The sequence below is a fragment of the Folsomia candida genome, unplaced genomic scaffold (genome assembly GCF_002217175.1).
Source record: "Folsomia candida strain VU population unplaced genomic scaffold, ASM221717v1 Fcan01_Sc037, whole genome shotgun sequence".
Taxonomy (NCBI): domain Eukaryota; kingdom Metazoa; phylum Arthropoda; class Collembola; order Entomobryomorpha; family Isotomidae; genus Folsomia; species Folsomia candida.
The window spans coordinates 493409-507791 of NW_019091229.1; the positions used below are offsets into that span (position 1 = coordinate 493409).

The following is a 14383-nucleotide window of genomic DNA, read 5'->3' on the forward strand; positions in this document are numbered from 1 at the left end:
AGGGGAAATTTGTAATTTTGATTGAAAAATCGCCCCACGAAATAACCCACACCCATTTGTAAATTCACGTAAAATGTACAAGCAAATAATCCTGCAATTCACGCAGTCATTGGTAACTAATAAATTCCGGGCGTTTTGTAAAATAATTTTAAAAACATTTACAACATAAAAAAAATAAGTTCACAAAAAATACAAATATTTCTAAGGAAAATTTGATTGTAAATTTTTGTGAACTTATTTTTTTTATGTTGTAAATGTTTTTAAAATTATTTTACAAAACGCCCGGAATTTATTAGTTACCAATGACTGCGTGAATTTTGTAAGTTTACAGAATTTGTAGATTCTACAATGTTATCAAATTGCGTGAATTGCGTCAGTAAATTACAGGAAATGAGAGAAAAATTCATGTCCTTAGATCATTTATGTACTACCAGTGGTACATACACTGCCCGGAACAATTATCCGGCAGGGTTTTGCATAGTTATATCTCGTACAAATGATGAGATAACAATTTGGTATTTTGCATGGTTATGGCCAATCGCATTTGTGGGAAGTTTGGGCCCCTATTTTGAAACAGTGCCAACAAGGTCAAAGGTTATGATTTTTTGACCTCAAACCCCAAAAGTCACCTACCTTAAAGAAATTTTTTTCTTGGTGTTTTTATTTTTATAAAGAAAGCGCAACTCATTGTGAGCATTTTGATATGCATATCGCTTCAGCGCGATTTTTGTAACGCCCACAGTGATTTTTTGAAAAGTGCAGTTTTGAAAATTTGTCCCATAAGCGCAATGTTATAACTTTTCAAAACTTTCCAAAACTGCACTTTTCAAAAAATCACTGTGGGCGTTAAAAAAATCGCACTGAAGCGATATGCATATCAAAATGCTCACAATGAGTTGCGCTTTCTTTATAAAAATAAAAACACCAAGAAAAAAATTTCTTTAACCACTTCACCCCTGAGAGACGCATATTTTCATACCTTTCACCCCTAGCAACATGGAATTTTTACTTCCCTTGACCCCGACATTTTCACCTACTGCATGACGTTAATTACTAGGAGATGAATAGAAAAATGGTGTTCCCACCGGAATTATTCTGGACAGTTTTTTATGAAAGTTGATGCGAATAACCATTTGGGATCGGATTTTGAGTTGTAATTTGCATTTGTGCATTTTTTCGAGCACTAAAGTTTATAGCCGAAAATAGCCAACACGCCGAATTTTAAAAGTGATTGTAAATGCATAGAAAGTTAAACAAACATTTAGTAATACTTACATAATAGTACGTAACTTTGCAAAAATCGATTATCGCGCCTCAAGCGCCCCAAAAGCCGATGTGTGTAGGAAAATTAAACTTCGCAAATATTGCTTTCAATTCGTTACATAGGCTATAATTAATTTATTGGTTACACTAAAATGTGTAAAAATTGTTTCTTGTGCATCTAGCTTGCATAAAATTTACGCACACTTTGGACAGGAAGACCAAAAGTTCTTAAAATGAGTTTGAATTGACAGCAGCGGGAATGAATAATTATAGCATCAACTTTTCTAAGCCAGACTTTAACGCATTTGGTGAATAGAACTCAATCTTAAACGGGAAAATTAAATGCTATTAATTCCAGGCAGTCGCTTAATTTTCCCGCCCAAAGAGATTTCACCAGCTCCAGATGCGTAATGATTAATTTTGAAGTATTTTGTCATACTGGCAATATTATTTTTAGCCTATAATATTAATTTCATACAATCGAACGTTTAGTTTTCCGGCCAAAAACGCCCGTTGGTGCGTTCCAAATCCGAGAAAAACAATTTCTCTAATCTTATCTGATAGCGCTGTTGAAATAGGTGACGAAAATCCCATCCAACAGGAATTTTCAAAACTGGGCGTGTTGGCTGGAAATAGCCACTTGGCTATAAATTGTTTCTACCATCATTTATAACATTGATTCCGAAGGAGAAATTTATCTTCCCGTCCAAAAAAGGGTTATTGTCTCAAAACTATACTTTCCTGGACTTGGAAGGGCAATGACCTAATTTTTTTCTAATACGACACATAGTCGTATGCCGGCGTGAACGGAAACTACGCCACATAGTCGTATCCGTTGTCAAGGGTCAATACGACACATCGTCGTATTCCGGTGCCAAGGGAACTTACGCCACATGGTCGTATTCGGTGTAAAGGTCAAATACGCCACATAGTCGTTATAGGGGCGAAGTGGTTAAGGTAGGTGACTTTTGGGGTTTGAGGTCAAAAAATCATAACCTTTGACCTTGTTGGCACTGTTTCAAAATAGGGGCCCAAACTTCCCACAAATGCGATTGGCCATAACCATGCAAAATACCAAATTGTTATCTCATCATTTGTACGAGATATAACTATGCAAAACCCTGCCGGATAATTGTTCCGGGCAGTGTAGCTCACAAAAATTCCAAAATAATTTCGCAAAATTTGAAGCAATTAAAGTTCGCGAAATATTCGAAAGTTTACATAAAGACTGACCCGTTGCGAGTTGATGATGCGTAAAGGTCAGGACTGGTCGTGCCGCCCCGACGAGGAGCACCTTTCCATGCAGCGGTGGCCTCGTGACATTGTACACCAACCCGTCGACCAGACCGTTGGTGTGAAGGGGAAAGTGGGTCGGCGCCATGGCTGCGGTTAGAGCGCCCTGCAGGACGCGCAGACTTGGCGGACTGAGCGGTGTGACGGTCAAGGGTTGGACGGGGATGGAAAGGAAGGCGACCAAAGGCCCGTGCTCACCATCGGTCACTTCAACCGAGAGAAGGACAGGTGATAGGGGACCAGAATGTAGCAAGATTACGCAACCGGCGTCAATATCAGCCTGGAAAGGAAATAAGCGAATTTTAATTGAGCATGGCTGTTCATGGGTTCCAGTATCGTAATCTTACAAAGCTGGCTAGTCATATTTGTTAACTTTAACATCAATTTTAAATTATGGAGTGACAGACTCCTGAAAATTTGTAGTTGAAATGTAAATATTATTTTTACCAATTTGTAAAAAACTATACCAACGAAAGTTTTGACTTACAGCAGTTAACAACATTACAAATTTACAAAGGTTACTAATCAACCGATAGAATTTGGTACACAGTTGTCATTCCTTTAAAAATTTGAATGACATTTTAATCTTATCAAGACACCAGTTCCCACGGGGATTTATAAACTTGTAAGAGACGGGAATATTTTGCAAGGTTTACAGTACCGATGTGAATACAATTTTTGTTTAAGTGAGAAATTTGCATACTTGTGTAAAACGTTCCGCGTTTGGCAGATTGTTGAGCAATTCTGAATCCGGGGGTGGGATCGATGGTGACAACGTATTTGGCCCGGGTGGTAAAATTGTCACTTTTCCATGAGACAAACGCACAATCTTGTAGGTCAATTGGGACGAGGGTGTGTCCGGGTCAGAGACGAGGAGGTCCGCTCGAGTCAACTTTCTCCAATGGGCCTGAAATTAAAAATCAAATTATAATCATTTTTGTTAACAAAATTTCAACCGATGTCATAAGGTACGTAGAACTTTGTAACTGTGCAAACTAAGCATTTTAATTTCGTAACGCATTTACGAAGTTAAAAAATCTTAAACCCAAAGTTAGGTTGAACAAGACATGCAAATTTCGGTCTCACAAACTGGCGAATTTTAACAATTATCAAATTCACGCAGTTATTGATAGGTTTTAACAAATAATTTTACAAAGTTTCACAAAATTCGAAGACGCCCTTGATCTGAGGAAGGGTACACAAATTTGTAAGCTTATTTTCTTTCGAAATATTTCTAAACTTCCGTAAAATGTTTGTAAGTTTACAAAATGTACAGATTTTACTATGTTACCAATGACTGCGTGAATTACGCCAATATTTGAAAATTACTTACGGATTTTACAAAGTTAATTTGGCTGACGTGACAAAAAGTAAGCAGCAATTTATGTACCTGAACGACGGGTAAGGGGACCGCCTTGCTTGGCACGAGGGCCGGTGGTTGGTCATTAATCGGCGTGACGACGATGGGCAATGTTACGTTAAGAAGGAATGTGGATGACGGCGATGTCGTCAAACTTGTCGAATTCGACATGACGAGCCAAAGTGAGAATGTGACTGCATCCGAGGTGGATTCCGAGTCGTCATGGAGGTACGACAGGTATCCAGACGTAGCCAGAAGTGGGGGCAGAAGGGGGGCCCCAGGTCGTAGGCGGGTCTCCTCAGACTCAACTAACCACCCGTGTCGAGGAACTTCGGTGACTTGAAGGCGCAATGAGGGCAGCCCACCAGCCCAAACGTTACCTGAGAAGATAAATTATATAATTTGACATAATTATAAAAATCTTAGTTTTCGTATTAATCTAATTTCAAAATAAAATTTTTCAAATTTCAAACGCAGGTAAAAAAAACTTGCATATTACAGGTAAATATTTTTATTCCAAAATTATGTTCTAGATAAGTATAAATTTCTTAACGGTTGATTTATATAATCCACAAAGATATGCCCAGTAGCTTGTAAAGTTCGTTTGCAATCGTTGATAAATTAGCAAAGATGTGAAAATCATGTGCAAATTTCTCATAATTAAAAAAGACCGAAAACGTCTAATCATTGCTAATTGTGTAATTATTAATTATACTAAAATTATCATTATCTATGTAATGCACGCAAATGACATGAATTTACCCAGATTATTGAGTTACAAAAATCCGAGTGAATCGACTCACCTCATTTTTTTAAGCTTAATGGATGAACACATTCAGCAATAAACTTAACCAAGTAGAAAATAAATGAGGTGTGGCAAAGTATTTAAAGCGGATCTTGATCTATCCAGTACTTAAATAGTGATTGGTGCAATTAAATAAGCCCAAACGTACGTAATTTGATACAGGGTGCAATTTAGTACACTAATTACAATACAATTTTCTCCTTAAACATCAATATCCTGCATAAAGTTTGTCATCCATTTAGTAGGAAGAAAGCATATCATCTCGGGTCAAAATCCTGTCGAAATCGACTACATCCCTTACGCACGGGTAGCTCCTGTGTGTGTGTAATTGATGTACGTCGTGTGGTGACCATCTGTCAAGTGTGCAATTATGGGTAGTAAATGATGAAAGGTGGTCGTCCCGGTGGTGGTGAGAGGAAGGTAAATAACGAGAGTGGGGAGTGAAAGTGCTCGGAGAAAGTTGAGCAAACAAGTCGACCAAGCAATAAGCTCACTTGGATATGAGATGCACGCAGTAATTGTGTCTACAATATTAGATTTTTCTACGGTGACTTGTTTGTCCATCAACGTGACACTTTTCTGTGTCAATTTTTCCTTGATTGATGTCACAACGCGAAGTTTTTTCGCGAAAAAATGAAAGAGTAAGAGATCTCGGGGATGTGTAGACAGGGTTTCATAAAAATGCCATCGGAGGAAGGTTTTCACGGAGTAATCTAATGTTTCTAATTGTTTTTTAAAATCAGGGTATAATGTTTTGTAAATTTTACTAATGTGTCTGTCAAAAATTTCAGTTACAAAATCGCTTCAAAATCTATGCAATGTGGTAACGATTATTTAGAAAAATCGGCCATAAATGAATAGAAAATGGTGTGAAATATATCCTTATGCTGCGAAAAAGTTAATAATTTGAATATTTTTTGCACAATTTTTGCGCAGGTTTTCCCACAAAGAACTGTGCGCATTTTTTCCCACAAGTTTTTACGAAGAGTATACAAAACATGCATAACTTTTCTTAATTTACGTCGTAAAGTACACAAACACATCAACTTGGGGAAGAATTTAAAATTACTATGACACTTGCATAACTCAATTTGTAAATGATTTCATACATATATTTCTAATTTAAAATCAGATCATTTTCCAGATTCCCTAAAAATACGATAACAAATGTGTAGGTTTTTCTAATAAAAACCCATTAAACATGAGCTCCTTAATACTACCGAAACCCTGCCCATACTTCATCCCTGCTTTCACTTTCACTTAAAAAAACTCGACTTTCTCTCCTCTCTTGATCAACGCCCACTCCATATCGACATTTTGGTAAAAGTGTCAATTTCATCTTTTTCCTGCATCTATATTTACATTCACTCACCGGAATGTTGCGCCGCGATGAATTCCTCAACAGCGGAAAGGTTTAGATTTCGCTCCGTTATAGGAACCGCTCCGCCTTCTTTGACCTCCACACCGACCACACCCACGTACCGGTCAAGCCCTCCGACGGCAGCCCCGCTCACGGAAATGTCCACGTCCAGCCAAATGTTGGGAAGGGGGTCGGCATATCTGAAACAATTTTAAAAGTCAGATTTGTGTTCAGGAAAGAGGGAACAATTTTATTCTGTTTTTGGGCGTGGGAATGAAGGATCTAAAGATTTCAAAAAATTTGAAAAACTATAAAATTTATAGACTTCTAAAATTTATAAAGCACGAAAAACTAGAGTATGAATACTTTCAGAAGTCTGATATAGTAAAGCAGGTATTAATTTCTCGGTATCAAATTTGCTACCGCTTGGTATTAAAATTACGCCGGTCCGTCAAAATTTGCTACCCATATAGTAAAACTTTAATACCGAGCTATTGCTAGACAGTGTTACTTACATTTTTGTAGACCCATGTATGTATAAATTAAATACCGCTTGGTATTATTTTAACACTCGATTTCAAAGAGTACAGATGCTCATTATTATCCAGGCAACTTCTATTTCCTCATTATTTTATCAAGATGTTTATAACATTTTCTAAATTTTATCATGATTTATTCCCATTTTTCTCAATTTTCCCAGAAAACTTGGCACCCTGAAATTTCCTACCCAAGTAAATTACAACACTTCAACACGAGCACATCTGTTCTCTCGACGGAGGCGAGGCCACAAATGAAATAACTTTGTTTAATGACATGTAGTCTTATTGTCACTAAACTGCCTCATAAATCAGACATAACGACCTCCAGTCAAACATGTAGTGCAAACAGGGGTCATCATTACCAAAATACAAATACAGCCGTGAAAAGGAGAAATATTTTGCAAAGGAGGAGGAGGCGGAGGCCGAGGTCGTTTAATTTTGGGAAAGCGACATTAAAATGAAATGTATAGCTGGGTAATGAAATGAGCACCATTAAATTTCCAGGATCGATTCTACATTATGTTTTGTTTGATGGAGAAAATGACATGGTTTGGGGATAGCAGGGCCGGAAGTAGGAGGGGCTGGGGAGGATGGGAAATGTGCAAAATTAGTATGTATGTACAAAAAACCTGTGCGTAAATTCAGCACAATTTGTAGTTTGAAGTAGAATAAACTCGGATTACAATTCTGCAAAACATTTGTAACCGTATATGCAAATTCCATAATTTTTAAAAATTCGCTAGATATTTATTTGCAGAAAATATATTCGTAAAATTGGCAAATTTTTGAATTCGCCAGAATAAACTCCGACAATTCAGTCTAACATTCGTGACAATCTAAAATCCATGATTTACAAGAATTGCGAAGATTACAATCCACTTTTTGTTCAGATCGCAAGATTTTCCTATTTTCTGATACAGATTTTATATAAAAAAGGTGGACAAAAGTAAAAACTTTTTGCGTAGTAAACACTTGAATAAATTGCTGCTTTCTAATTGTCCAAATTTTTTTGCACAGTTAACGTGGACCATGTGGGGGCCCATTACACAGCCATCGACCCGCCACTGGTTAATGGTCTATGGGGATGAGGAAAGTGTCGTAAAATCGGATCTGTCATTCTCGTCCAGATACCCGGGTAGATAGACAGGTAGACTAATTCGGTATAATAGGAAAGGGACACTTTCCCCCGAATTTTGTCTCCTCTCGATTTTAAGACGTCTTACCAATCTTACAAAATAAATCCCCCGGGGATTATTTGCTTACTTGGAGGAGGCAATAAGTCGAATCCTGTCCTTGTCTCCGCCACTCTTGCTGTGTTCGTACAGCACGGATCCCGAGGAAATGTTGGCTTGCGAAAATACCGAAACTTCAGCATAGTGACCGTGACCCATGTCTAGCATGATGGAGCCAAAATTGGGGAGTGAGCTGACCTAAAAATCAAATTATTAGAGTGTAAAATAATGATGGTAAATACGTTACGGTAAAAGTGGGACGAAGTGGAAAGACTTATAAAGAAAATGGTTTGCATAAAAGAAAGTTTGCAATATTTGTGAAAGTCGTTCGTGGTGTTCCTATTGAAAAACGAGTTTAATTAGTATGTTCCAATTAGTCGGAATTAAATATCGGCTGGTGAAAGAAAGTTGTCAGTCTGGGATGGATATCTTTGAATAGGTTTACAAAATAAGGATGTAAAATGTCTGATATTTGCCGTACTCATGGTCCAATCATCGAGTTATTTCGCGTATGAACAGATTAGAAAATTATTTGCTATGTAAATAAATAAGTTATTAAAACTTTTTGAATTTGAATACGGAAATATCACGATTTTTTAGAAAAAAACGTTTCTGTAACATTTGGGAAGTTATTTACATGCATTTATGTTCAATTTTGCAAGTTTGTCGAGCTATGCCTAGATTTGCATGAATATGCAAAATTTGATAATACAGTTCAAAGTTGTAGATTTTATAGTTATTTAAATAGTTTGTAAATATTTTGATAAAAATTTAAATAGTATCGTCCAATTTAAATGGATTTCATTAAAATAGAGACATTTGCTAATCTGTCTTTAATAAATAATTGGTTTCTGAAAATGATGTGAAATTTATTTTTTATACAAAATTCCTTACTTGGAAATGAACCTCCTTCCCGTCAGACGACGTCACATGCACATTTTTCCCCGTAAGTGGAGCCCTTGTAAAGGGGAAGACCGGCAGTGGAGCTTGACCATCGACCATGGTCAGATTTGGTTTCCTCACGACAACTTTGAAAGTCTCCTTTCCCGCTTCATTAAGTCCGTCCGACACTTCAAAATCGAATGCGGCTTGTTTGAGGTCAACCCCTTTGTGGGTGAAGAGGATCAGGGAGGCGTTCAGCTGTGCCTGTGTGAAGTTTGTGATGGGGTCGTCAGGTCGAGAGGTCAAGGCGGGAAACCCGCCCCGACTCCCGACCACGTAGAACATGAGTTGACCTTCTTTCGTGTCGGCATCGGTGGCGGCTGGGGAATGGTCAGAAAATTAAATAAATATAGAAACGTTTAGAATAAAAACGCAAAATTTAATAGAAAAATTTAAAACTTTGTCGAATTTTATGATTTAAAAAAAATGTATATAAATAACTGGAATTTGTATAAACTTACCCAACTCAGCATTAGTCAATTTCATCGCGTCACCCTGCCACACCCAGCCGCCCGTGTTATTCACCACGACTGGAACCTGCAAATTTGGTAAAAAATGAATATTTACTTTCATACAAAACTAGAGGAGCCACTAAATGCAGCCATAAAATTGTATGTAACAAGGTTACGAAATGGTTGCTACCATTCATAACTTGATATTTATTACGCAGTCATTGGTAACTCGTAAATTCCGTTCATTTTGTAAAATTATTTTGCAAACGTAATTATACAAACTAAAAAGATGTCCTTGAAATAAGCAGGTTGATAAATATTTGTGAGCTAATTTTCCTCATAAATTTTTGTAAAAATTTATAGGCTTATTGAATTTGCTGATTTTACAAAGTTATCAAGGATTGTGTAGACAGTATCATTACTTAGAAATTACTTTAAACTCTTGTTCTAACCTGATCGTTCGTCGACATGATAGAAATTCCCACTTTGTATGGCGGACTGACGTATCTTGTCCCACCCACGACGGCCACCGCACTCACGGTGAAAGCGTCTTCTTGCGTTTCTGAACCATCGTGCGTGTACTGAAGGGCCGTCCCTTCCGCGAGGGTTGAATAAGGAAGCGGACTCGTCGGCAGGGGTAGCTCAGGGCGTGGGAGGAGTCCCAATTTGCCATGCCCGGGTAATTCCAGAATTCTCAATTCGACTAGCTTTCCCCTAAAGAAGGGCGCCCTGGCTTGAATATGGGTCGCGTTCAGGAGCACGGATGAACCTTCGAGGAGTGAAATTGGTTTAGCAGAGGTTAACCATAGCGTCCCCGGGATGACGGTGAAAGCCAGTGTCAACGCGGGCAGAGAGGAGACGCCATTCGTCACGGTGAAAGTCATCGAATCTGTGAAAGTGTTCGGGGTGGAGTGCACGTATCGGAGCCGGCCTAAAGAAAGAATTATAAATTAATCAATGAAAATAATGGAAATTTAGGAATAAAAATAACTATTCCCAATTTTAAAACTGGAAAGCTAAAGCTAAAGGTAAAGTTTGTTATATTTTTTATTATTCGTCTCCCAAATAAGAAGATGCAACAGGTTCTTGGTTAGTACAGAAAGTTCGTCATTTCGTAATTTGGCATTCATGTTTTTACTTGTCAAGTTTTGGCGTTTAAATGGGTAACTATTTAGAAATATGCCTGTAAAATTTCAGTTACCTTCATTAAGCGTGGTTTGGTCCCACATCACGACTGGTGAAAGATCTTCAGAGTCTTCTGAAAAATATGAATAGTGATTTTGTAAGATTGTGGATTGTAAAAAATGAAACACATTTCCTTGTGATGCTGAGAATCATAAATTAATCGTCACTATGTGCTAAAAATTTGCAAGTTGTAAATCGGTGCGATATTTAAAATAATTTTATAGTCAAAAGGTTATTGCATTTTCCAAGTTATCTCACTTTCTTGTTAAAAAAACTAGTAGAGTGAAATCCTTTATTAAAACCCAATTTCATAAAATTATGCAAATATTTAAAAAAACTGACCATGTGAAGGGGACGGATCAATGGCGAGATAACCATGGACCGGTTGTCGAACCAGCGTGTAGACAATGTCAGCCGGAGGAATGTGTGGATTCGTTATGTGGAGAAAGTTTTGCGAAATAATGGCTGAGCTGTTTTCGCCAACAGTTACACTACGATTTGCTCCCACCTAATGGTTAAACAAGAATTTAATTGCAAACCAGTTTTTTTTAAATAAATTATTACATACTATGTACGAACAAACTGGGAACAAAATCACCACTAATAACTTACAACAAGCGGGGCCCAGTAGACTTGCGGATAAATGGCAACGTCCACCTGTCCATTCGCCTCAGCACCACCGACATCCACTTGGAAGTGAAAAGTGTCCCGTCCCATGTGCATATCGCCCCCACCCCCGTCGGCCCCACCTGTCGTGACATATACGACATCTCCCGTTGACATTTCTCCCAGAGAAAATTCCGACCGGGGTGAACCTCCAACCAAAAGTTGTCCATTGCTCGGTCCGTCCGCGACTCTGACCTCGATTTCGCTCATTTCGATATCCACATTGGTCTCGATCCGGATAGAATCCGGGGTCAGCGGGGTGTTCGCACCACGTCGCGCGATAAGGGTCGAACTCTTGCCAAGTTTCACCCATGGTGGGCCTGATCGGATTTCGAGACTTTCTAAAAATGTAAAAAAATGAAGTATTTTAAAAATAATATTTAGCGTAATTATTTTAAATCGGATTATCGAAGTGTGCAAAACGCATTCTGTCTTTCATCATAAATGAGAAGATTTTCGTTTTTTCTTAAATTTTGCATACTTTCGTATGCAAAATGTGTGTGTCTTATATGTACATCCATGCTTTCGTTTAAAATCGGTTTTTGGAGCATGAATTGTGTTTCAAAGTCCTAAGTTCTGAATAACAGCTTTCTCTTTACTTTAGAAAAATTCAATACATTTCTATAACTCTACCATTAATTATTCTTCTGGTAAATTATCCCCAAAATAAAAATTATTGATGCCCACACTTTCTCCAAAAAAATATGTACAAGTCACTCCCTAACTTTATGACTTTTCCCGTCTCAGAAAATTATTCAAATTGTTCCCGTAATTCTATTCCCACTCGGGTAATGCCCTCATCCCGGATGAAATTGAATTTAACCTGCATCTCCATGAATTCAATTTGTATTGAAATTTTCTCCCGGGTTAGATAAGTGTCCACTTTTCGGAGAGAAAGCATTCCAAGGACTCGGTTCCCACAAAGGCGTGATTATCACACGTCCTCGCCCCGATGTCAATGATCTTTCTGCACGTTAAGGAATTTTTGCATACGCCGAGAGAACGCCCATAAACATAACGAGCAAGGTGAAAGTCGTCCCAGATAGTTTCTTATTGTATTAAATCACTCCGGAGGGAAATTCACCTTTATGGCTGGTTGTGAAAAATAAGGACGAAAGTGGAGGAGAAAGTCGGAAAAGACTTTATAACCGGGATAAAATAGCCCGTGTGAGTGTGATGGGTTGGAAGAAATTATTTGAATGGGCCTTTTCATGTTTATTTATGTTGGAGAAAGTCGACACGAAGTAAAAATAACAGAAAAAGTTGGCAGGCACTTGGAAATTGTGTTTTATTCGGGAGTGAATTAAATGAGAAAAAAGAGAAAGCATAGGTTTTGCAAAAAATATAAATAAATACGGAGAAAGCTGGCACATATTTTGTAAAATTGCGTAATGTTCGATTGAATTAAATGTGTAGACAACTTATAAAAAATAGAAAGCTTATCAGACCAGATGAGATTAAAAAAATATAAATAAATACAGAAGCTGGCACATATTTTGTAAAATTGTGTAATATTCTTTTCAATCTTTTCTCTTCTTAATCTGACCCGAACGTCCATCAATATCCGAAATGTGGAGAGAAAGTTGACGAGGAATTTCTGATAAATATGTATGTATCGTGAAAAAATTCCTTTGGCACCTACCCGACTTTGACATTTGGTTGGAGAAAGCATTATGTACGAGGACGATGATGATGATGATGACTGCTACTCTTATTATAGTTCACCGCTCAGAGGGAAGAGAAAGCAGTCACATATCAGACACAACGACCCATTCAAGCGGCACTAATCCATGCCGCGTTTATGTAGTAGGCAGAAATAGAGAAAGTGGAGAAAGCAGCCAAAAATCTGTCAAGGCTTCTCCGCATCCATCAGAGTTTCTTATGTAATGTGGTGTTTTTTTCTAGGGTAGAAATCGTCATGTGTTTTTTGTGGTTTTAATTTTTTTATACGTATTGTTTGCTTGACCGAAATTGCGAAGTTGGCGGAAATTGCGTGATAGGGTAAAATGTGTGAAAATTGGTTGGGTGAAAGCCGTGAACATGCGAATTTTTAAAAGTGGAAAAACTTAAATAATTTTGCGTAAAAGACATTTTTTTAATTTCTAGACTTTCAAAGTTTCTTAAATAGAAAAGTCTACTCGACTTTCTTCTCCATTTGAGCACAATTCCAAATTTAGTTTACTACTCACAGTTTAATAGAAAATTATCCTCAAATTTACGAAAAACTGCTAAAAACACACATTTGATTTCAAAAAGAACCGCCATGTCTTGAACCCTGTCCCAAAAACTGCCTGAATGAAAGTGAAAGCCATGTCTTGGACGACTTTTCTCAGAAACCGAACAATACGAAAGGAAACAGTTGAGAAGAGAGAAAGTGAAGAAAGGAAAGGAAATAAAGGAAAAGCCTGCTAAATTGCATTCTTGCTCAGTCACCTTGCAATTTCTTAGACTTTCTCCCTTTGCCAAGATTCCGTCAACCCAATCAAGCCTGACTTTCCCCAAAAGCCCGACTTTCTCTCCTCTCCCATATAAATTAGTGAAAGTCAACCTCTTCTGCTTACCGTTGATGACAAACTTGCCATCCGTGACCCAGTAAGATAATCGCCCTTGGGTTACGGACACGCCGTCTTGCCGCCAAATTAAGCGCCCCCCATCGATGTCGGCTTGCGTCCAGGAGAAAACCGGGGCTCGGGAGGAGACCGAGTAAAGTTGTCCGATTCCCGGTGGTGTGGCTCCTTTTGAGGTGTATTGAAGCCCGGCACGTTCCCCGTCCCAGTCGCCGTCGAGGTAGTCGAGCACGGCGGGGGTGAGGACGCGTGACCCACCGGAAGTGATGTGAAGCAGGTGGGAGGCGGTAGGAGAGAGGGCGGGTGGATGGTTGTTGACACCTGGAAAATGAATGGAGACAGGTCAAATTAGGGTAGTCGAAATATTTTAAAAATTAAGGTAAGAAATCGAGTACTTAAACTTCAAAAAATATAAAATTCTTAAAGACTTGTTTTCTAAACCATTTAAAATATTAGCTGCTGTTCGCGCAAAAAATAAACAAATTTCGTTTAATTTGTCTGACTTGAATGCTTCCTTTTTGTGTCATGTGAACAAACTCTGCCAGATAACCTGTCAGATTTTTTATCTTTAGTTTTTTGAACCTACAGCTACTAAATTGGTAACGAAATATCGCCCCAGTTTCGGTACTTTTTGTTCATTTCCGATTCATTGATTGCCGTGCATCTGTAGAAAATGACTTCTGAATTTTATTTACCAAAATCTAGACACTTTGCTTTCT

At 38.0% G+C, this 14383-nt stretch overlaps 1 protein-coding gene across 3 annotated transcripts in view; it reads right to left on the bottom strand.

The window, feature by feature from the left end:
* Nucleotides 1–14383, bottom strand: part of LOC110861002 (chondroitin sulfate proteoglycan 4-like) — a 62305-nt gene that overhangs the window by 3103 nt on the left and 44819 nt on the right. For all 3 annotated transcript variants that reach the window (XM_035860831.1, XM_035860830.1, XM_035860832.1), the window contains exons 14-25: nucleotides 13659–13985; nucleotides 11044–11438; nucleotides 10774–10939; nucleotides 10448–10504; nucleotides 9699–10177; nucleotides 9256–9331; nucleotides 8747–9114; nucleotides 7884–8050; nucleotides 6094–6281; nucleotides 3947–4296; nucleotides 3260–3463; nucleotides 2497–2836 (exon numbers count right to left, since the gene is read on the bottom strand). In XM_035860831.1, the coding sequence (XP_035716724.1) occupies nucleotides 2497–2836; nucleotides 3260–3463; nucleotides 3947–4296; nucleotides 6094–6281; nucleotides 7884–8050; nucleotides 8747–9114; nucleotides 9256–9331; nucleotides 9699–10177; nucleotides 10448–10504; nucleotides 10774–10939; nucleotides 11044–11438; nucleotides 13659–13985 (3117 nt within the window). The remainder of the gene's footprint in view (nucleotides 1–2496; nucleotides 2837–3259; nucleotides 3464–3946; nucleotides 4297–6093; nucleotides 6282–7883; nucleotides 8051–8746; nucleotides 9115–9255; nucleotides 9332–9698; nucleotides 10178–10447; nucleotides 10505–10773; nucleotides 10940–11043; nucleotides 11439–13658; nucleotides 13986–14383) is intronic.